The sequence below is a fragment of the Rosa chinensis genome, chromosome 3 (genome assembly GCF_002994745.2).
Source record: "Rosa chinensis cultivar Old Blush chromosome 3, RchiOBHm-V2, whole genome shotgun sequence".
Classification (NCBI taxonomy): domain Eukaryota; kingdom Viridiplantae; phylum Streptophyta; class Magnoliopsida; order Rosales; family Rosaceae; genus Rosa; species Rosa chinensis.
The window spans coordinates 3,244,931-3,267,943 of record NC_037090.1 but is presented as its reverse complement, the minus strand read 5'-3'; the positions used below and the strand labels follow the sequence as shown (position 1 = coordinate 3,267,943).

General features: G+C 37.3%; 3 protein-coding genes across 8 annotated transcripts; all 3 read right to left on the bottom strand.

The window, feature by feature from the left end:
* Window positions 1-1,474: 1,474 nt before the first annotated feature.
* Window positions 1,475-10,659, bottom strand: LOC112195416 (protein HASTY 1). Of its 4 annotated transcripts, none has more exons than XM_024335846.2 (23): window positions 10,499-10,658; window positions 10,307-10,450; window positions 9,633-9,734; window positions 8,847-8,990; window positions 8,682-8,762; window positions 8,533-8,602; window positions 8,322-8,392; window positions 8,083-8,246; window positions 7,897-7,968; window positions 7,541-7,778; window positions 6,814-6,876; window positions 6,451-6,723; window positions 5,992-6,105; window positions 5,769-5,895; window positions 5,515-5,684; window positions 5,334-5,435; window positions 4,597-4,700; window positions 4,209-4,503; window positions 3,826-4,070; window positions 2,741-3,244; window positions 2,331-2,625; window positions 2,040-2,223; window positions 1,475-1,949 (listed from the first exon to the last, which is right to left on the bottom strand). In XM_024335846.2, exons 2-23 carry the CDS (start codon window positions 10,427-10,429, stop codon window positions 1,870-1,872), a joined length of 3,621 nt encoding a protein of 1,206 aa, XP_024191614.1. In that variant the 5' UTR covers window positions 10,430-10,450; window positions 10,499-10,658; the 3' UTR covers window positions 1,475-1,869. The 4 variants fall into 4 exon arrangements, with proteins under 4 accessions (XP_024191614.1, XP_024191615.1, XP_040371870.1 ...); XM_024335847.2 differs by having other exon boundaries at window positions 10,307-10,461; window positions 10,515-10,595; XM_040515936.1 differs by having other exon boundaries at window positions 10,307-10,659.
* Window positions 10,660-11,469: 810 nt separating this feature from the next.
* LOC112195417 (probable serine/threonine-protein kinase At1g54610) lies at window positions 11,470-16,572 on the bottom strand. Of its 2 annotated transcripts, none has more exons than XM_024335850.2 (8): window positions 16,413-16,572; window positions 15,549-16,117; window positions 14,896-15,180; window positions 14,469-14,786; window positions 13,818-14,045; window positions 13,130-13,230; window positions 12,549-12,666; window positions 11,470-12,185 (listed from the first exon to the last, which is right to left on the bottom strand). In XM_024335850.2, exons 2-8 carry the CDS (start codon window positions 15,924-15,926, stop codon window positions 11,865-11,867), a joined length of 1,749 nt encoding a protein of 582 aa, XP_024191618.1. In that variant the 5' UTR covers window positions 15,927-16,117; window positions 16,413-16,572; the 3' UTR covers window positions 11,470-11,864. The 2 variants fall into 2 exon arrangements, with proteins under 2 accessions (XP_024191618.1, XP_024191617.1); XM_024335849.1 differs by lacking the exon at window positions 16,413-16,572 and adding an exon at window positions 16,259-16,402.
* A 1,135-nt stretch (window positions 16,573-17,707) lies between these two features.
* LOC112192927 (probable nucleolar protein 5-2) lies at window positions 17,708-21,537 on the bottom strand. 2 transcript variants are annotated; one of them, XM_024332869.2, is made up of 8 exons: window positions 21,412-21,537; window positions 21,117-21,221; window positions 20,773-20,820; window positions 20,412-20,591; window positions 20,131-20,295; window positions 19,350-19,550; window positions 18,445-19,083; window positions 17,708-18,363 (listed from the first exon to the last, which is right to left on the bottom strand). In XM_024332869.2, exons 2-8 carry the CDS (start codon window positions 21,195-21,197, stop codon window positions 18,019-18,021), a joined length of 1,659 nt encoding a protein of 552 aa, XP_024188637.1. In that variant the 5' UTR covers window positions 21,198-21,221; window positions 21,412-21,537; the 3' UTR covers window positions 17,708-18,018. The 2 variants fall into 2 exon arrangements, with proteins under 2 accessions (XP_024188637.1, XP_024188638.1); XM_024332870.2 differs by having other exon boundaries at window positions 21,338-21,461.
* Between the last annotated feature and the right edge of the window lie 1,476 nt (window positions 21,538-23,013).

The following is a 23,013-nucleotide window of genomic DNA, read 5'->3' as shown; positions in this document are numbered from 1 at the left end:
AACAAAGATAAATGTCGGATGATTCATGCCAACGAGGTTTTCACTATTAAACGCGCTTCCTTAAATGAAAAATTAATAAATAGAAAAATTCAATAAACAAAAATAAATGTTGAATGACTTATGTTAACGACCTACTCGTCGACTAACAGTGCTTGCTCGAAATATTTTGGAAAATAGATGTTGAATGATTTTCATATACTGAAACATGTTAGTTGCTAACGGCACTTCCTCGAATGGAAAATAAATGCTGAAACACTAAGGACAATAACTTATTTGGAGAATGACAATAGTTAATATATACTAGACTCCAAACACACCCAATGGGTGTGGATAATTACATGGGAAATTATTCCATAGAATGTGGAGAAAACTGTTACATATATTTTGTTTTTGATTTTTTTTTTGTTAAATTTCTTTTGTTTTTCTTTTATTTGTGAATTGACCATTTTGTCTTTCTCAAATATTTCAGTTCAAATGTTTTTTAATATTTGAGGGATATTTTGGTAAAAATTTTCTGTTTTGGCTGACAAACTCTCTTATCTTAATAATAGTATAGATATATATATATATATATATATATAAGTTAATATTGATATTCAAAAACTAGTTTGAAAAATATTTTAAATCTATTATATAAAGCAAATTGTTGGGAATGATGGTTAAATTTTTAAAACTCCTATTATGCCCTTTATTGATTGAATTGTTTAAAAAATAAAAATGATATTACAAGGCTAAAATAGTAAATAAACAAAATCAGTTTTTTCTTTCAAGAAATTGCAAACAAAAAATAAGGGGAAAAAAAAAACCCACATTCGTAACTGTCAGTGGTATTTTGCTGCCTTCAAAATTTTTTTCTTTTTGTTTAATTTAAAACTTTTTTTTATATCTATACTATTATTAAGAGAAGAGAGTTTGTTAGCCATAGTGGAAGTGAAAATACTCAAATACCCTCACACCATAAGTTATATTAAATTAATATTTAATAAATTAGGGATACAAATGTAATTAACTAAATAACAGAAAAGTGAAAAAAAAAAACAAAAAACAAAAAATTTCTTCTGCAGATAACTACCCCTTCCCACTATCTGCATTACCCTTACTTCCCCTACCCACTATGTGCAGATATCTAACACTATTTACAAATATTAATTTTTTAGTGAAAAAAAAAATTCTTGCACATGTAGAGCATGTAATTGCAGACTAGTATATATAAAAGCAAATTGGCAAGCACGGAGTGCATGCCAAGAGGCTAGTATCGTTTAAATAAAACTATAAAAATTTTGATAATTTCAAAGAAAATTAAACCCTTGACCAAAACTCCAAATGTGATTGGCTATTCTTACTTTATAAGCAAAATCACGTTAACTTTTAGTCTTTTACAAGATTGATTTATGATATGAACATCCAAGTTTTGCTGGCATTAACACCGCTACTGTAGAGAATTTCAAACTGAAAGAAGGGCGTGAAGACTAAATTGAAACAGAAAAGACCCAAAAATATCTGGACCCTTGGTATATCTGCCCCCAATTCATGACGATAATTCACATAGAGCAAACCGCTCCGAGTTTAATCTGGCAACAAGAAAGAAACAGCTAGCTAGACAATCTTTTTCTTTCTTTTGATAAGCGCTATACAAAGAAATGTATCAGTTTCAAAACCAGTTTCCATGGCGATACAAGCAGGATACAATATTGTCAAGGAACTTTTTCTAAATGATAAATCTTCTATGAGATGTAAATTGTCAGAGAACCGATGTAAAAATACTGTAGAACTCTGGCCCAAAAGGGCTTTTTACCTTGTCATATTCCTCAATACAGATTTCCTTCTTTTAGTTGATCTCACTTTTGTACAAGAAATCACACATTTACATCATGATAGGGCTGCCAGTCCAATAACTTCCCCCTCATCAACTCTGGTTTCTGCAACGTTGACTGTGTTGCGAGGCTTTGCTGAAATTAAGATTAAAGCATGCTTGTATAGTCATAGTCAAAGGAAACAGAGTGCATCACATAATTGTCAGTCAAGTCAGAGGTGCTTACCTGATACATTTGTTATAACATTTACAGTTTTCTGAGCAACAAGTGCTTTTAACTTGTTTCCGGTAGCTAATAATAGCAGGCTTTTCATATATTGTTTTTGCTCTTTAGGACTAGCTGTCTTCGTCAAAGCTTCTTCAAAAGCAAGCAAATCATGCTGTTTGATGCAGGGAAGTGAGAGCAGAATCTGGGTAAACACAAGAGGCAAGCACATTGAATTTAGAAAAATATCAATTAGAGTATAAACTACTTGTAACCCAAGAATTTGATTAGGTACAACAGATCTTAACTAACCTGCCTCGGAGCGGGATGTCTATCACAAAGATATATGTAAATGTCACGGCAATGACCAACCAAATCAGCACTGATGAAAGCATTTGATTCAAGGGCTAAACCTTGAATAATTGCAGAAAAGAGATCCTTACAAACAAACTGTTGGAGTTCCACACTATTTGTGAATATAGCTAGAACAACCAAAGCACCACAAAAGGAAGAAACTTTTGTCATGGCATCACCATCTGTCCATGTAAAAGCTTCTAAACATATCTGCAGTGCTGGAAGGGCAAGACCTTGGTGCTTCAAAATGAAACTGCAAATGGAGCACCATTTCAAAACAAGAAGTTATTGAAAAAAAAATAAAGCTCAGAATGTTCAAGTACTACCTCGACCAAAAAAACACTATCAAGAGACAATGTCAAACATACCTAACCATAGAGCTCGATGCAAAAGAATCTAAAGACTTGAGTGAAGATAGATCGACTCGGCTGATTTGCCCAGAGTGCTCCAAGGATGGAAGGCCAGTATTTAGCTGTGGCAAAGCAATGGCAGAGAGGAGTGAACAAATCTCTCGAGTAAGATCTCTTAGTAGCTTTTCTTCCATTACTTCCACTTTTAAGTCTGTCCCAGCAAGAATGGCATGGACATCCGGAACCTTTGCTCTACCTTCTTGTAGAAGACTGGACCAGGAGCAACAAAGAGCCTGATGGGAGTGTAGAAATAATGGGTGCAAGAGCTTTTCCAGCCATACCTCCCACAAATCCACAGGGCAATTTTTAACCAAAGGAATCAAAACTGAATGAACAAGCGGTCTTATATGCCTGAATTCCATTGACTGTATATTCTCAACCAAAGCTAGAGCAACAGAATGACTGTCCAAACATTTGTAGAATGTGTCCCCAACAGTGGTTGCCAGGCCCAATACATTGTACCTAAAGTTACAAACATGTTAGCACTAAACAAGAAAAACTCCACATGGATGATTAATCAACATAGACAAACTTTTTCAAAGGATGTATTCTATACTACCTTCTGGAATCTAGACTAATCAATGAACATTTTCAATATAATTATCCTGACAGTAATAGATAACAAATTCTACAGTGTTATATAAAACTTGTTCAATCTGAGAGCGAACTTTATTCCATAAAAAAAATTTCTAGCAAAAATAACATGCTGTCCGGAGTGGATACCCACTGTCTACATGACAACCAATGAATGTTTAACTCTGAACAGCTACAAAAATATTTTACCTTTTGTTTAAACAAAAGAAAGCTTGACACTGTACAGCTTAATTCCTCTGAGTTAATATGAAAAAGATAATCCTATCTTCGGTTAGGAAACAGTTTGTTATTATCACGTAATGCTATTTGGGGTTAATGTCCATGCACTACAGAAAGGAGCATTCCTCATTTGAAAGCATTTCCCTCCCCTCCATTTTCTATTAGAAACATTACCAGGATGCATATTAAAGAAAAAAGTTCACAACCAACTCAAATGCAGGATGACGTACCCACTGTCTCTGATCCCTTTCATCCAATTTCGTATATCCGATTCATTTGGCTCTGTATATCCTTCCTTACTCATGGTGACAAGAGATCCAGGACCAGAGGTTAATGTACCCTTTGACAATTTAGGGTTTCCTTCACCAAGAAGACTGTATTGCTCAACATCGCTCATGGTCATTGCAGCTTTCATTTCTCCAGGTAGAGTTTGAGATACAGATGGAGACCAAAGGGAATGTATGGCACGAAGAAGCTGCAGATCAACAACATAGATAAATTATATATATGTGAACACATGTTAACATAAGAAAATTGGCATAACTGTATCATATTCAGAAGAAATAGGAATCAAGAATTTTAAATGACTAATTTTCAGAAGCAAAACGCATACTTTGGGAAGAGGTGGCAGCATCCATGATAGATGAGAAGCCATAGGATGCAAGGGAGTAGAACTTGCGGCTGAGTTGTTTTGTGAACTCAAATGTGTTTTCCGGGTTCCACTTCTCTTAAGTGCCTTCTCAAAGAATGTGATACAGTGGAAAACTGACCACATAGTTGGGGTCTCCATGCACAAACGAACAAGACCTAGTGGTTCAGATAAATAATTATTTTGCCACTCTATCTGTACCCATTGCTGGCTCAAGGGTTCTAGTAACCAGGCCAAAACTTCTTGCTGCTGTTGAAATCTGCACCAAAGATGTTTAAGTGTTCAATTATCAACTCAGTTGTCAACAAAAATACAGGACGAACCCATATAAGCCATAGAAGAGAATCATTACCCAGCAGCAGAAGCCATGACAAGAAATGCTTCGCCTAGAAGATTATGTTCACCACGAAGTAAACGACCTTCCTTTTGCAAATATGCCATGGTATCAGCTATACCCTGCATAAAACACCATCCAACAAGGTGAACGACTGAATGATAATCCAAGAACTAAGCTTGTGGGTTCTATAAAACGGGCTTCAGTGCGGATATGTATTTACAGACTAATTTTTGTTTTTCCTCATAACCTTGGATGTTTACACCTTTAAAGTATCATTGTTTGGACGAGTAATTTGTCAAAATGCATAATGTCTTCAGCTTTAGAAGGGTAGCATATAAAAGTATCAATTCTTGGTCAAAAGTAATTTGTCAACTTGCATCCCCAGTTATTCTCCTCAACACAACATAATAACGCCGAGGATGTGCATAATAAGTCAATTCTAGCAATTGTTATGTTGATCTGGCAGAGTTACACTATTTGAAATATAGTTTACGACATTCTAAGCCACTTAAGCATATTGTCTAAACTTAAGAATTTTGTCTTTTTATACTACTAGTATATGATAAGGTCTTATGTATAACCATTCTTGTACGCAGGAAGTACAGGTTTATACGCATCCAATAAACCAGTCACCTCATGTGTTTAAACTAAAATTTTGTCTTCTATACTACAAAGCATAATATATAATGTATGACAACACTTGTACACAGGAAGTACCATACTAACATAGGCATCCAACAAACGGAAGTTACCTTCATGTGAGGAAGAATACTTTTGTCAGCAGTTTTTGCTATACGAATAAACGATGTACAAATTTGCAACCTTGCATATCGTGCACTACTTGTAGAGGGATCCTGCCAAACATAACTTGCTGTCTAAGATTCACTAAAATACATTGAATAGCAAATTGTAAAAAAAACAACTGAAATTTACCTTAACAGCAAAAGGGAGTGAGTTTAGGAGCTCAAATAGTTTATTGATGACGCTGCCTGCTGCATCTGGGAAATAGTTCAAAAATGGACCCATTGCATCCAAGTAGTGACCAAGTACTTCCACAAGGACTGGCTCAGTCCACTTCAAAGAGAGAAGTTGCTGAAGCAAACCTACAAGACCAGTAACTAGGCTTGTTAAGAAATCCCAAGATATGAAATCTAAAGCTCCAGCAAGATATAAAGAAGTTTCCAAACCTTCGAATATTCTGCATAGTCCTAGTTGAACTTCAGAATGGCCCCCACCAATTTCATTTGATCTATCAAAAATAGTGCTTACAACATTTTCAAGAGCCGACTGCATGCTTTCCATCACAGCTAAGTCCTGCAATTTTATTTAAGACCATCAATACAAGAGATAATGAAAAGCTGACAGGTCCGAAGATGGAAAATGGAATTGAGAAAATGCTTGTCATGAAACCTGAGCAGGCATTGGAGAAAGCAAGAGGCTTTTAATGATTGTATCAATTCTTTCAGAAACCTTAGCACCAGCTATAACAGGCTTGTATGAGGTAACAAACTTGATCAGTTCCAACTGCAAAAGGATCATACATCAGTGGACAAACATTTTAAACAATGCAGGTCAAGGAAGGCCAACTGAACTACTCTTATAGCCACAACTAGAAAGATGAATAAAATAATCTCATCCCACTTTAACTGACCAACAATAAACAAACCTGAACAAAGAAATCAATCTAGATATAGTGCAAGACAACAGAAAACATGACAGAGATGAGTTAAAAGAATGGACCTATCCATCAATAAAGCCTACTAGAAATCAAACATGTTGAATGAACTTTGATGCTTTCTCAGTTGAAAGAAACCTGAGCTAAGATAGAAAAAGCAAACATATCTGAGTTCATATCTAATAAATACTTACCAGCTTTGAGCGATACTGGCCGAAAGTTCCTTTGCTGTCAACATCATCACTCCATAACTCCAATGACCCCAAAGAGATTGATGTTCCATGAAGAATCTTTTCTCTCTTGAGCAATCGTTGGAAAGATACATCCAGAAGTGCACTACATATGTCATCGTTCACAAAACTCAAAATCTTCTGCTTTTCCTTATCAGCCTGGTCAGAACCATCAGCTGATGAGTGTGCAGCCACCTTTGACTTAGGTGGCTTAGACATTAAGTCTCTCATAAGTGCCTGAACATGAAAGATGATCAAAGACGGCAATGTGTGGCATATATCTTATTATTGACACACTATAAAAACAACTGGAAATTGTATCCATACCAGCCAAAAATTGAGAGATTGAAAATGAAGAACTAGCTTATGATGTTGAAAAAACCCGAGCATCTGAGAAAAAAAGAAGAAGAAGAAGTTGAGTTGCATTTCAATAATCGATTATTAACAAGTAATATTCTTATGATGTTGAAAAAACCCGAGCATCTGAAGAAGAAAACAACAGTTGAGCTGAATTCAATAATCAAATAACAAGTAATAGTTGCTCGAATAAAAAAGTTACGTCTCAGATGTATGTCTACAAATCACGTATAAACTGATTAAACCTAGATTTTGGAAATTGTTGGTGAATATGCAAAAGTGCCCCGAGTTAAGGTGAGGCTATATGCGTTATGAAGACAGGTAACATGCATACCGATTCACATCCTGATAACCATCTATACTTATATTACAACATTTTCGCATGATGAGTAAGTTCAGACAGATATCTGCCTCATGAGTGAAAAATAATTAACAAACAGAGATATCGTTAAGCAGGCTCCAGTATAGCCTGTAGAGAGCCTTATGCCTTATAGCCTTAACCCAATTTCAGCACATGCATTAGCGAAATGAATTTTTTTCTCTTAATACCTTGTCATAATATCATATGACTGCAAAATAAGTCATACAATAATGCTTCATTCTGTGGAGTTCACAATATATTTCAAAAGCCCACCAAAACATATAATCCCAGTGTCCCACGCATAAAATATACACATATGCTAATAATTCCACTTACCTGTTGTAAATAAAGAGGTAATGTGGTGCTATCACCCACGATACATTGCAAGTTTGTTGAACCCAAAGACACCATACTTTCACATAAATATTCCGCAAATTCAATATTGCTTTCATCAATCACCCCAGCATTGACGCCAGAGCTGTACAAAAATTCTTTGGAGGCATTCATTAAAATATGAAAGACAGTACTCATTGCAGAATCAAATTCAGGAGTCGATGTATCAACATGTCTCTTTCTGCAAGTCATCATTCAGAGTAACACAACTGTCAATGAAATGTACTAACAAGAGGCAAAAGCATATTTTATAACAATATATAACATTGAACAAGCTATTGAAAGAATACATTGCCTACCTTGGGGAAACAAGTTTGAAAAACTCACAAGCATGAAGACGGAAGTCAGGTGAAGAAAGTAAGAAACCACACCTGTACAGAGAGAGAGAGAGAGAGAGAGAGAGAGAGAGAGAGAGAGCATAAGAAACAGAGACATGCATTGGTTTCAAATCAGATTCAGCAAAACTTCAAAGAAGGATACCATACCCATGAATTATACCATATTTAGCAAGATCAGGCAATGGAGCCCATTCAGAATATGCATTAACAGCATTTAAAGTAGCTGTTACCGCAGATGCATGTTGTTTTGCAAGGTCCACTTGTTGTTTCCCTGCTTCACTCATGGCAGCTCCAAAATGCCTCTCTAGCAACTGCGTGACATGATTAAATCATTATGATAATGTCATCATATGCAACTTCAAGTAAGGTTAAGGAGTCATGCATACGTTGTATAATAGAGGTAAAATTTCAGGTAAGGATAGGGTCAGCCCACGCAACAATAGCCTTCTCCGATCAGCTGCATTTACCATTCAGAACCAGGGTAAGACAAAGCAGTATAAATCCAGAGAAAAAGCAACACACTCATGACTCATGCACACAAACACTCAATTTCCTATTTACAGGAAGCGAAAGTGCTCATAACACATTGGGGAATACCTTCCAAATCTTCATTGTGAACAGTAATGTCTTCAGGAAGCCACCTCAGCATCATGGAGACCAACTCAGCCTATAAAGATGAATAAGAAGAAGGTGATAACTATGCATGGATTACAAGAACAACTTGAAACTACTGGAAAGAAACTTACTTGTATAGGACCCTTTGCAGATAAGGAAACCAGAGTTGGAAGCAGTTCCTGCCAGAGATCTACTCCTTCACTTCTAACTATCTGGGACAGACACAAAAATAAATATTACAACAGAAATATGAGCATTGGCTAACTAAGCAGAGTTGAGACAAATGCTGTGCAAACCTCAGCAACAAGTGCTGCTGTCTGACTTTTCAAAGCCCACTCTTCATTAGGATTTGCAATTTCAGACATTAGATCAACAGTGACATTAGCAAAGTTTCTATGTTCTGTAGGGTTTAGTTCCTCCCACCGCAACCGGACCAAATGCTGCACAAACAAAGTGGATTCTGGTCAGACCACTTAATTACCTTAGAAGTTTAAGTATATGTATAAAAGCGTGATTGCACTATCTAACATGAAAAGGGGACAAGGGAAACTGAAAAAGTATTTTAAAAACTCTGTATCTAACACATTAACATCAATCTGAGTATCACCCTTTTCAACAGAAAATAGTGACTTTGGCAGGGAATTGATTTCCATAACTCTCATTCTAAAGCTTCAACCTTTTTGGTAACCTTGGCTTTCTTTTGAACACTAGGCATATACAGGATTATTTCCATTATTCCTCTGCTAGCCTCCCAAACAGATGGGAGCAATATTGAAAAAAGGTTCAGCTTATTTAATTGGCGGAAGCAGTTGGCTGTCAAAGTAACTTAGTTCCAAGACAGCAACACAACGGAAGACAACTTGATCATAACCAAATTTCATCTCAAGCAGTCCAACAGGACCACTGAAATAGTAAGATGATGTGATAAAATCTCAAATATCACTTGGGAAAAAATAAAAATCAATAGAACACGCAGACACACGAGTAATAGACTCTAAATTGCTAATCATTTGAACCTAGCATTAAGATACTTATTAAGAAAATAAAAAACTGTAAAAAGAGCAAAGCACATGAGCACAAACCTGCAACATTTTAAATGCATGCAACCGAATTTCAGAAGACCAATCCTTTTTCACTAGAAGGAACGCTGTATTTGCCAAAACACGCACATCTCCAGTTTTAATCTGGACAATTTAAACAAAAGAAATGGATCAAAATTGGGTTATAATAATAGGTACAATCAGCTGCTTAAACCAAGTACTACATTGCATGCCAATACAACTTCAGAGAGATTATTCAATTCAAGGAAGCAAAATTCATCCAATCATTTCATATACTTCACATTCATCACACAGTCTTTCAAGAACGCTGAAATATCATTTGGTTTCAACAAGATCTTAGAAAAGAAAAAGGGAAGACAGACAACAGATTCCACAAAATCTCCAATGTACCCTATATTTTGCAACAAATGTAGTGCTAAAATCCGTGCCAGGTTACAGAAACACCGATTACACCGATCAAATTTCTCACAAATCCACCTGATAAACACTATCACTGCTCTTAAACTCCAACCAAATAGTTGATCACCCTAAACCCGAAAATTCACATACATAAACTATTGAAATCATACTCCAATTCTCAAAATTAAACCCCACAATCACAAAAACCCAACAGATACAATTCAGAGGCCAAAAAACACGCACTTCTGATCAAGCAACACAATACAATGCCTTTATATAGAGAAAAGAGAGATTACCGATTCAAGAAAAGCCACGGCGGCTTTGCGAGCGTCGGGCGTGGAGCTCCAGTCGAGAGAGACGGCAATGGCTTGGGCAACGCTGCCAGCTAGGTTGCTGCTGCTATTGTTGCTCGCCTCCATTGCAAAGCTTCAATCTTTCCCAAAGATTCAATCTTTCCCAAAGATTCAATCTTTCCCAAAGATTCAATCTTTCCAGAGCTTCAACCTTTCCAAAGCTTCAACCTTTTAGGGTTTCAGAGAGAGAGAGAGAGTGTGAGAATTGTTGAGGGTTTTTGAGAGAAGAGAAAGGAGAAGAGAGTAGTGCTCTGGAGTTTAGTGGCGGTTTAATAAGAACGTTTTTGAGAAGTTTTAACATGCCACCTTTACTCTTGCCTTGTTTATTCTCTTTTTGTTTATTATTAAAAAAAAAAAAAAGGAGGAGCAATTAATATTAAAGATTTTGGTTTTTCTTGCTCTTTACTACAGAGTTAATCCACTTATCCACGCATGATGAAATGCATGAAAGAAGAGGAGTGAAATGTTTGAATGGGAGAAGAGGTCAAATAGTGAAGAAGAGGTTGGACATTTTCGAAATATTACCGCGCATGGATGCATGGTAGTTAAATAACTGTTATTATGGAGTGAAAATTAAAACAGCGGCAAATAAGAAACGAAATATCTTGAAAGTTGTTTTTAATGGTAGATAGATAATGTCTCATTGTCTCTAGCATGTGAACTAATTAAGATGTGCAATATCTCTTTATAATTAGTAATCAACGACTTTTCAATTTTCTCGATATTGTCATAATTATGTCTTATGATGTAACAGAAAACAAATGTTACCCTCTATGTTCAATATTTGTTAAATGTAACTTAACAAAACTACCTTTTAAACTGTAAGATTGTTTTTGCTCGTAATTGTGCACATGAGATCCGTTCACATTAAAAATAGAGTCACGAGGAACTCATATCTTCTTTGTCGAGATAGACTATAGAGAACATAAGGCAATACAACGAAATTTGACCTCAAAGTTCTCAATGAAATGTCCTTGGTTTTGAAATTTTTGGGCAAAGAATCAGTTGCCCCGTTTCCAAAGCCCTAAATTGCATACATTTTGTGCATATAGTATGAATATAAGAAGTTGAGAGTGCACGCCTTTGCATTTGGTGAAACATAAACATAAGACAGACAAATAGGGCTCTTGATGATTTATTAAATCACTTTACTATTTCTAAGCAGTAAGTTTTCAATACCACAAACTTGAGAAAAAAGAATCAGGATGAACATATACATATCCTCCCACCAATTCACCATGCAACAAATTGAACATGAACAAAAAAAATCACTATCTTGTAAAAGATGGGGGAAAATGTAAATAAGATTATAACACAAAAAAAGATAGAAGAAGATTTCCCCCCTACACCTCTAATGAAATAATGGTATTGTGTGAGAAGAAGCCGGGCCGATAAGTTTACTTTTGCTTAGCAGCAATAAGTCTTCCATTGTATAGAATTGGAAGAAGCACCCAACAGTTAACAATTACGTTCTCCATGTCTCCATGATGTGAACTTGAATTTAAGCTGCACTTTTCTTTCCTCTAACTCGCACATCATGATGTTTATCTTTATGAGTTCCTACAAAGGACTTTGAAGGTTCTCGTGCATCGGTATGTTTCTTCCTTCTTGGACCAGTGGAGTCAACCAAAGGACCTGACCATGTTTGTATTGGTTCTTTAGGATAACCAAATGAGGTTGTACTGAATGGGACATCAGGAGGAACAAGTGCAGGATCAATATGATGCGAAGCCCCTAATGGGTAACCAACTGCCCCATCTTGGTGCGGTGGAGGAAACTTTTCGCTTTTACTCTTTGCATTATGTGTAATTAGTCTCCTTCTCTGTTTCAGATTAAAACAACAGGTTAATATACAAGTTAAAACCTGGATCAAATAACTATACTAAAGTTTGGTCATAAGGACAAGTTATCTGTAACCACGTAGTGATTTGGAGTACACTAAACAAAACTCATTTATGTGTGGCAAATAGATATGCTGAGGCTGCAATATCAGCATGTTGCAGTGGCCAACCACAATGCTAAAGCTAAATGTAAAGCGTCACAGGTAGCTTACAGTATTCTTTATATGGTGCAAGCCATTTATTTTGATTATCTTTTAGTAAAGTATACCATAAAAGCATGCATGTGTAACAGACTATCAAGTTAAAAGAAGACAATATTAGTAGGGGTGACGTATTAGACATACATCGATATTAGATTGAATCTCCGCATTGGCTTCTGGAGCTGCCATAGTCCTAGGACCACGTTCACGTGTACGTGTTTTCTTTGCACCATCAGCCTGGGCTCTACCAGCAGCTCTTATCCTGCAGCGGACAAAAATTTACTCAGCACGTATCACATATCACACATCATTGAAGATAAGCAAGTTAATAGAACTAATTTTACATGTGGTGGCTAAAAGTTGCAATATATAGCTTCAAATAATCTGCATAAATATGCCTTCAGGATATGAATATGCATGATATACCAAGAGTTTCATTTTTCTTCTTTTGCCACAATAATACCAGAATAGCAGTAAGAAATGCTAATTTTTTTTCCCTCTTTTCAACTAGTATCGCAACATGACAGCATGATACATGTCGTTCAGTGTTACAGAGAGGGAGAGATTTCCAGGAAATTTTAAGATGTCACCATGGCATCTGCCATCTAATCCGGAGCAACATGAACGAAACAGCTAAAATAGTAGAATCACTTATAATAGAATAAAATCACACAATTTATTATACTCAATCTCAATGATGCATGCATATTATACAAGATCCATACCTACGAGCTTCATCGTCTCGACGTTTAGCATCAATTTCTTTGGTTGGGGGATACTTTGGGAGGCTAGAAGGTTCACAAGCATAAGGCTCTGTCATGAAAAACTGCACATAAAAAAAAAAGGCAAAACAGAGACTAAGCATATTTATCCGAAGGAACCATATTAGCTAACGTAACCCATATCCACAATTGTAATCAACAAAAGTCATGGATAGAACAGCATCAATTATCATAAAAATATTGAATTATGACCACTCTACCAGGTAAGACTAGGTAGTAGTCAAAAGGATTGGACCGCTAGTTTCATTTAAACCAGAAGGGCCAACCATAAATTAAGGAAATTGGACGCAGAGATACTAATACAAAAATTCCTTATACAAGTTAAATGGCACTTGAGTTGTCACACAATCCATTGTGCACATGGTTTTTTTCCTTGATAAGACCATATACTAGGTCAGATATTTCAAAAACCTGACATGAAAAGCTGAATATGATAACACATCACAATTTTTTTTCTTTTTGAGTCTCGAATCCAATCCAGTTTGTCATGAAATCAAGATGCATTCTGGTTGATTGAGTTCGTTAAAAGAGATAGAATATATACAAAGAAGCCTTGACATCAAGAAAACATTGAGAAAAATTGCAGAAGCACTTAATTAGAACAAAAAATGGTCATAGTATTAGAACTTGCCTCACTACTCAATGCAGCTGAGGCTGTCTGACGCTCTGCGGGATCAATCGCAAGTAAACTTTCGATTAGAGGCAGTGCTGATGGGGGGAAATCTTTGAAAGTCTCTCTTATGCTTCTTTTGTAAGGCTCTCGGGGCTTAAATAAAGTTGCATTCGGTAACTTTGCTTTTTTCCAGTACTCATCTGTAGGTGAGCCGCATAGTTTGTATATCTTGTGGAGTTGTTCTACCTATAAGCAACAAACATATTAGACACACTCACAAATACGTAGGTCACACATTTATCACAAGAATGCAGTATTATGGTATCAGAATTGCAGCAATATTATTTATGTTCAATAATATGGTATGATAACAGCATCTTAAACTTAAACCACTAACAAGAAGAATGGAAGTTGGGGACAAAAAGAACAATCATTTTCCAACATCTCTTTTTACCAACTGAACAGGAGGGAATGAATTCAACTAGCAAGATATTGACAGAGATCAGTCTCAATTCAATAATAAAAAAATAAAAAAAGGGTGCTGAGTGTTGACAAGGATTGGCATGTCAAAACGAGTCCCCATTATAATGACTGTAAAAGCAAAGGACTACTAATAAAAACCAGGGGGCGAGTGGACTAAGCATGGAAAAACAAAATTTAACAAGTTACCTCAGTACGACCAGGCATGATAGGCTTCCCAGCTAGTAACTCTGCTAAAATGCAACCGGCACTCCAAAGGTCCACACCCACACTATAATCAGTAGCCCCTAGAAGAAGCTCAGGAGGTCGATACCATAGAGTAACCACCCGACTAGTCATGGGATGCTTGTGCTTTGGATCGTAGAAAGAAGCCAAGCCAAAGTCAGCAATCTTAAGTACTCCTCCGTTGTCAATCAGTAGATTGGATCCCTTTATGTCACGATGAAGCACACCACGGTTGTGACAGTGCTCAAGTCCAGATAATAGTTGGTGCATATAACATTTGACCTGAAATGTGAAGTGCATCAATTTGCAAGAATATCACAGGAGCAAAAAACCAAATATGTATTCAAAAGTGTTAAATTGGATGCCAAAGGTTAGGAAAATACTGGCTAACCTGTGCTTCTGTAAACTTAATTTCTGGGCTTGCAGCAAGTCCAGCTAGGTCATGTTCCATATATTCAAGCACCAGGTACAAACTACATGACATCCTTGAAGTGACCAGACCCTCCAACTTCACAACATTAGTATGATCTAATCTCCGCAAAATTAGGATTTCTCTAGCCATAAACTTCACACTCTCAGGTTCCAAATTGTCAAATCTAACTTTCTTTAGAGCAACAATTTTCCCCGTCAACATATCTTTAGCTTTGTACACATTACTGTATGTTCCTGACCCAATCTGACGTCAGAGAAAAAGAAATCAAAGTTTAGGAAAGAATTAATAGAATCATGCACAATCAAAAGTATAGGAAGTAATTGCAAGCTATACACAGATCCATTAAAAATGATGTGACCCATCAAGTTTACTTGCATATGAACAAAAAGTAATCGCTATGTTGTTATGGCAACACATTTATGACAGACTTTCCAAATAAGGAGTTATTGAACAATGCATCTAAAATGACCTGACCTATAAAGTTTCCCTTCAATGCACAACAATAACAACATCACTAATTCCATAAACCATTGTTATTAAACTACGAATTCAACCATTCAGAATCACAATAATCTTTCTCCAGAAATAGAAAGTGGAAAAAGAGAACACACCTTATCAATTTTCTCAAAGGTGTCTGCCTTTCGTGGAATCCACCCATTGAGCGCCTCCCCACACACAGCCGTGAGCCAAGGAGGCCACCCAGCAGCTACCTGCTCACCACGGGCTTTATGTGGCAGACTACTCCTCGGGTTTGGCTTGGACCGCCTTCTCTCCCCCTTTGGAGGCCGCTGACTTTCATGACCATTCTCCACCTTCTGAGCCTCACCCCCACCAACAGCAACCTCACCCCCGACTTCAGCCTCACTATCTACCTTGGCCACCGCAACATCATCTACCTTCCTATTGGATTCCACACTCAAATCCTTCTTCACACCCTTAGACTCAGACTCTACTCCCGAGGACGTTTCTCTGCTAATTACACACCCCATTCCTGAATCTAAGCCTCATCTCTCAACATTTTACATACAAAGACTCTTCCTTTTCTCCTCCCAAACTAATCACTACCGATTTGGCTAAATAGTAAATACCCTTTTCAAATCTACAACTCACAAACCCCAAGAACCAGTGATTCAACTAAAAAATCATCACAAACTGAGTCCAACAACTCCCATGGATCAACCTGTTCACCAAAACAAGTACATAAATGCATGTGATTAAAAAAACAACCCAATAATCAAAATCACCAAACTAACACAAAGCATAGCACAAAGGTTGAAAATTTAGTTAGATAAGAACTGGGTTCTGTTCAAGATTCACTCACAAGTCAAAAATCTGATCTGGGTATTGGGGGAGTTGAGTGAAAGAATGAATTTCCAAAGAAAGTGACAGGGAGACAGAGAGACAGAGAGACAGAGAGATATGAAAAAGAGAGTGGATTTATATAAATAAAGAGAGAAGGGTAGAGTTAAACTTACTGTGATTGAATCTGTGTTGGTTGGATTGGTAAGATTTGTTAGTGTTTTGTTTTGGTTTGGTGTGGTGCTTTGATGTCCTCTTTGGCTCTCTCTCTCGGACAAGAGGGACGAATGAGCAGATCTCCCAATTTTTACAAGTCAAACCCGACAACTCTCTCTAATCTCTATCCCTCTCTCTAAAATGAGGAATATATTTAATATTACTATTTTCTTGGTCTAATCTAATATATTAATAAATTTATGAAACATAGAAATTATTTCCCCTTCTTTCTTTAGGTAAGTTTATTTATCTTTTTCCTTAATTTGAGGCCATACATATTATTGATTTTAAAGACCTCATGGAGGTTTGGGTTAGGTCTGAATAGGAAGAAAGAGAGACGAGAGGAAAAGAGGGAGAAAGAGAGTAAAACAATGAATAAAAGAAAGCGGATGACTTTAACGGCTGTCAATTTGGCGGATAAAATGAAATCTACCATCTACGATAAATTTAACGTCTAAGCTGGAGACAATGTCATCAGTAAAAACTTGTCATTAAGAGCTCCAGCAGGCATTTGACAGAGCCGCTAGAGTTGCTCTCATATAAATCTACTATAAAAGATGCTTTTACAAGACAATGCTTTGGCTCACTTCTTCACCTCTTGTTTACTCATCCCACTTGTTACTTGTGATTTACATTATAAATTCTCTGAAGAGTTCATTTTCAATATTTCATTTTCAATAGTTGATGCAACCCAAGAGCTAACTTAAAGTGAGTTTAAAGTAAAAAATTTGATCTAGGAATATTGAAGTTTTCATTTTACGCAAACTTTTTTTTTTCTTTTAAATGGGATGAGAATCCGAGACTTCTTTGCATTATCAAATTTCCACTATATATGCAATAGCGAAAGTTAATGAAGCATAAAGATATGCAAGAGGGTAATAAGAACAGCTAAATACCTCCAAAATTGCAACGTAGAGATACAAAGTATTGGTGCATTGTGATCATCAATGATTCCGTATAAATGTGAAAATCAGAGAGCATCTGTATTTAGTGTTCTGGTCACATATGTCGTACTAACAGATTTGTCAGGATTTGGTTCTTGTACTCGCAGAAGACAATTTAATTTTAACATTACCAAAAGGCACATGTCAATTTGTCAAATATAAAACACCATCCACAGCACAATGACCTCATATATAGTGCCGTGCTGCCCTTACAAAATGCAAAGCGTCCAAGTGCTGAAATGGAATCAGGAGAGGGCAAAAAGGGTTTGAAAAAGAGGGTTTGTTCTGTATAGCAAACCAAATCAGTATAAGAAACGAAAAGGTACCCATCAATACGGTAAGAAAAGTTATGATTTACAGCCGCCGGCAAATTAAAATTCGGAAACGGTCCAACTGGAGTCGGAAGAACAAATAAAATGGATGACACTTGAATAGGACTCCATTGACCAACTTCATGCAACAGTTGTCCATAAGAAAATAAATTAGAGAGGTTACATAACTGCAGAAGTAGCTTAAAATGTCCACACTAGTAAAGGGATAAAACAACAGAAACCAGATTCTATATATCGAAAAGCCGACTGAGTGCCTAAGTTGACCAAAATTGTCGAGTTGCCAAAGTTCCTCAATCCTCAGTCTTCTTCTTTTTCTTCTTCTCTTTCTTCTTGCTTGGAGCTTCAGATTCTTCCTCTTCTTCAGCGTGTTTTCTTTTCCTTTTCTTCTTCTCTCCCTCGCCATTCTGTACCTCAACATCCTCAGCTGAAGATTTCTTCTTTTTCTTCTTTTCCTTCTTCACAGGCTCTTCACTTTCTGGTTCCACATTGTCATTTGTCTGAGGCATGTCCTCGTCATCATCCTTCTTCCTTTTCTTCTTCTCTTTCTTATCTCCTGGAGCCTCTTCCATTGTTTCAGCAGTCTTTCCCGCAGGAGTCGTTTGCCCAAGAACTGAATCTGCTGCAGGATTATATGCCTACAAGGAACAGAAACAGATGTGATAATCAACATAATTAACTGACTAAATTCAAGTAGAACTAAAGAATAAATGTCAGACCTTGGCAGCAGTTATCAATCCTCCAGCCCCCTTCTTGCGATCCTTGTCATAGGCTTCTATCAATGGTTTTCCTTTAGCCGATCCAGCAGACTGGCTCAACGCTTTGCCTTCAAGACTCCTTATCCGTGCTTCCACTTTGCCTCGACTTTCCACTCCCACTGAGTTATCTAGGCTATCTCCCTCCCTAAGAGCATCAATTCTTATTGAAAGCACAGCTTTGCTAGCAAGTGTCCGAGAGATTTTACCCTTAAGCTTTGGTGCTGCCTGACCAACCAAGGATGCATGGTAGATAAGCCCATATTTTGGAGTTGCATGCTTAGTCTTGAGTGCCCTAAAGAGAGCCTTTTCAGCTCCAAGAATCTGAATTGTGCTCCCAGGCTGCTTTGCAAGGTTCACCAAGCTACCACCATGAGCAATGAGGCGAGCACCAACAAGCTCCCCAACCAAAGCAGTCAAATTTGGTGCAATGGTGTTCATCCTTGTTTTTAGATAATCAAATAGCTGGGCTCTATACTCGGCTAGAGAAAGGACTTGTTCACAGAGTTCTTTGATGTTAATCAAATCAAGGTCACTGATTTCAGTTCCCATAGATATAACAGCTGCTTCCTTCAATTCAGTCTCAACCTCGTCTGATAATATCTGAAATATATTGACCAAAAAAATGATTCAAAACCTTCACCTCATAATTGACATGGCAACTACAATGATGACAAATAAACATATGACAAGAAGATTTGGGTTCAAAAAAATATAATGATGACATGCAAATAAGACCATATTTGTCCGTAAAGAGAATTCATCTAGAGCAATAAGAATATTCAATTTCAAAAATATAATCACTGGACTGGACACCCAAAGGAGACAGTATAATGATTACAGAAGCAAAATAGATAACCGATTATTACCTCTGAGAAATCAAGCTTGGCAGCATCAACACGAAAGCCCATCAGCTTTACTACCTTGGCATAAGCAATATTGTCCTGTACGATCTTAGCGAGTTCTGGGAAATGCCAACCGTACCATTCTCGAACTCTCATTGCATATGTATTTAGCTCTTTATCAAGATCATCAAGTAAACCAATGGCTTGGATAACCATTGTATCAACCTGAAACAGAGTGATATATATCATGTACACACACTCACAAAACTCAATCCTTTACATAATAATGAGCCACAAAGTGTAAATTACACTAAATAAGCAAACCATGAAATAAATATCATTAAATTATTAGTTTTCACGTGCATGCAGTCGGTTGTGTTCACAACACACCATGTAAAACTAAAACAACAAAAGAATACACAAAACAGAACTACACATGTACTCTGTGTCTTCCTTTTATTTTAGCTAGAAAGAGAAAAGAATGACAAACATAGAACATAAAATAATAATTTAAAAAAAAAAAGTAGTTTAGATTTCAATGGCAAAATCATCCAAAATCCACCAAGCAATATGCAAAACACTCAAAGAACGTAAATAACCAAACCAGATGACAAGAAACCACCACCTAACACCATTATATACTGTGACAAACATGAATTATCAATCTTGGGGCATACAAATGCACAACCCTATGCAACAATGAATTTACTCTATTCCTCACAATCCTTCCTTTTATTAAGAGGAAAATGATCTTCTAATAATAAATTATTCAAGAGTTGGATGGTAAGACTACACGATACCACACCTTATCGGCACTGAACTTGAGCTTGTATCGAGATAAACTATGAGATAAACCCAGGCTCATTGGTGCCATATCTTGAACTTGTAAACCCGTTATGAGTTCAGTCAACTGACTTCTAACACCTCTCATCAACTCCATAACAGCATTGTCATGAACACATTCGATTTTCTGCAAAATATCAAATGCATCAACATAATGTGAAATAACCATGAAACATTAGATTACAACAGACTGCTCTATTTAATCATTGCTTTACACCAATCGCAAACATCTAGCTTCCTTACCAGTTTCTCCTTAATGATATTTCCTAGCTTTGAATCTGCAACACCAAGAATTTCACCCTCGCAGTGCTTTTTCAAGAACTTGCGCAGATCTTTTGTGGTTTTACTCTCAATCAACATCGTTGCTGCCTCCAAAGCTTCTGACATATTCTCAAACTTGGAGAAAGCTTTCAGTTTTACAACCTACATATCCGTACCATATGCAAATTAGATTTATGACTTAAAATACTTAAATCAAGCAAAGAAAACACAAATAGTACATGATGCAATCAGCAACTCCCAAAATAAGGTTTTGGATGACATATAAAACACATTCTCATACACACACAAAATAATAAAAAACAGAGACACAACGAGAAATTACCTTTCTTGCTGACTCTCCAGTTGCAAATTCCTTCGCTATGTCCTGCGCCTGCAATACAATTTACGAGGAAAGAAAATTACACCCAAAGCTCAAAAGCTGAGAAAGATCAGTTATTTCATATATTTGTAATGACAGACATCTACAATCTATATCTATATATAACTCCCCACTTGAATTCCAGCAACTTCAACACAGACTAATCAAACTACCAAACTGCTAGCACCTTTTCTTTTTCTTTCTTTAAACTTTAGAAGTAGCTCACACATATATTCCATTACTTTGCAAAACCAAAATACAAAATCAAACACAGAATACATATATAAGAGTCCTGAGACTGTCATTACCTCAGCTTTTGTGAACTTGCCATCATCTTTCAAAACTTTGAAGAGCATAAACCCTCCAGGGTTTTCAAACAACAGAAGCATTTTCGCAGCTCCTCAACACAAACCCTACACAATACAACACCCAAATAAGTCCCTCAAACCAATCACTGAAAGCTCTTACCTTCATACCCATAAACCCCTCAAAAACACATAAAAGCCCCAACTAAAATGATCAGACTTACAACACTAAAGGTCCAAACTTTAGCAACAGAGCATCAAAAGGAGACAAACCCAGAAGAACCCATGTGAAGCTTACCTCTTAATTTGGCTGCGATGGAGGTTTTGGCTGCGTTGGAGAGAGGGAGGGAGAAGGGAGGAGGGTCTAGGGTTTAAAGGAACCCTTCAGAAAAGATGCGAAATTTATATAGGGGTACTGAACGACACGTGTCACTAATTAGGGTACGTTGGGGATTATGCCAAATTTAGTTTGGGTTTTTTGTCCAATAATTACTGTGGCTTGTTACGTGGCGAGCATAGAAGACGGGTGAACCAATGCTGCCGTGGGTAACATAACAGGTGATAATATTAGGGTTTTGGTGGGGTTTTCACCGGACACTAGACTTTATTTTTTTTGCTTTTATTGGTCCAACATACTGGTCATCCACTCATCCGTGATTTAATTAGGGTTCATGTGGGAATCTCTATTTATTTTTCGTTAAATTTAAAGGATATTGACCAATAACCACCAGTTAGATGAAAACTATAAAATGAGACACAACTTTTCTAACAAATGATTTGCCTGCAAAATATACTCCACACTGCTTTCTTGGCTGCGAACACAACATTTTTACACTAAAAAATCGTTTGTGAAAGAGCATGCTTAAAAAATTGAACACACATATGCCGATCAATTATTATGCCGCAAAGGCCTCCCCGTAATAAAATGAGATTCATGTTTGTAAACATATAGGTCGAACCTTTCCCGATGATCTTTCTCGCTTTAAAAATTCTCATTTCGTCTCTAATCCAACCACTTTTTTTTTTCTTTGGCATCTCTTACGTGAACTCAAAATTTTGAGTTCTCTATGTACCAAAAATAAAATTCTGAGTTCCAAAACAAATTAGAATTTTGGGGCCGCGACCACTTATCCAATTTCAGCATGAACACTACCCACTTACTCCACCAAGAGTTTTTTTAACCCTAATTACCCAATCTAACCTATAGTGACAGTTTTGCCCCCTATTAAACTATATCCTCTCAGACTCTCTCTCTCACTCTCTATCTCTCTCTGTGCCGCACCCCACCTCCGGCTTCTCTCTCTCTCTCTCTCTCTCTCTCTCTCTCTCTGTGCCATGGCTGCTCCGACGGCTTCGGGCCACCACCTCCGGCTTCTCTCTGTCTCTATCTCTCTATCGCAAGCCAATTCTCCGGCACCAGCTGACTGCCTGGGGAGTCGCGAACCTAGATTGGAAAGTGCGGCAACAACACCAGAGGTCTGCGCGGCGAGTCGCGAACTGAGATCTTGGTGCCCGGCGCCGGCATGGTGAGAAAGGTAAGAACCTTCGGTGATTGAGATCGGAAAATTCCTCGAAACATGCGTCGATATTCTCCGATTCCGCAGCGTCTGCTCTCTCTGGCGCTCCGCCCTCCCTCCTCTAGACCCAATCGGCGCTCCCTCCTCTAGATCACTACTAAGAGCTTGTGGAATCAGGTCAGTTTGCTTTTCAGGCGGTGGAGGCCGGAGACTACATGGCGTATTTCTGGGAGCCCGATCACAAGCCCCCGACGACGTTGACCATTGAGTTTGATTGGAAGACCGGTGTGGCGGCCAAGGGAATGAACGTCGTGCTGGAAATTTGCTTGGCTCTAGAAAAGTATAGGTGAAGCAGCTCCGGTCGATCCGATCTGGTGCCCAGA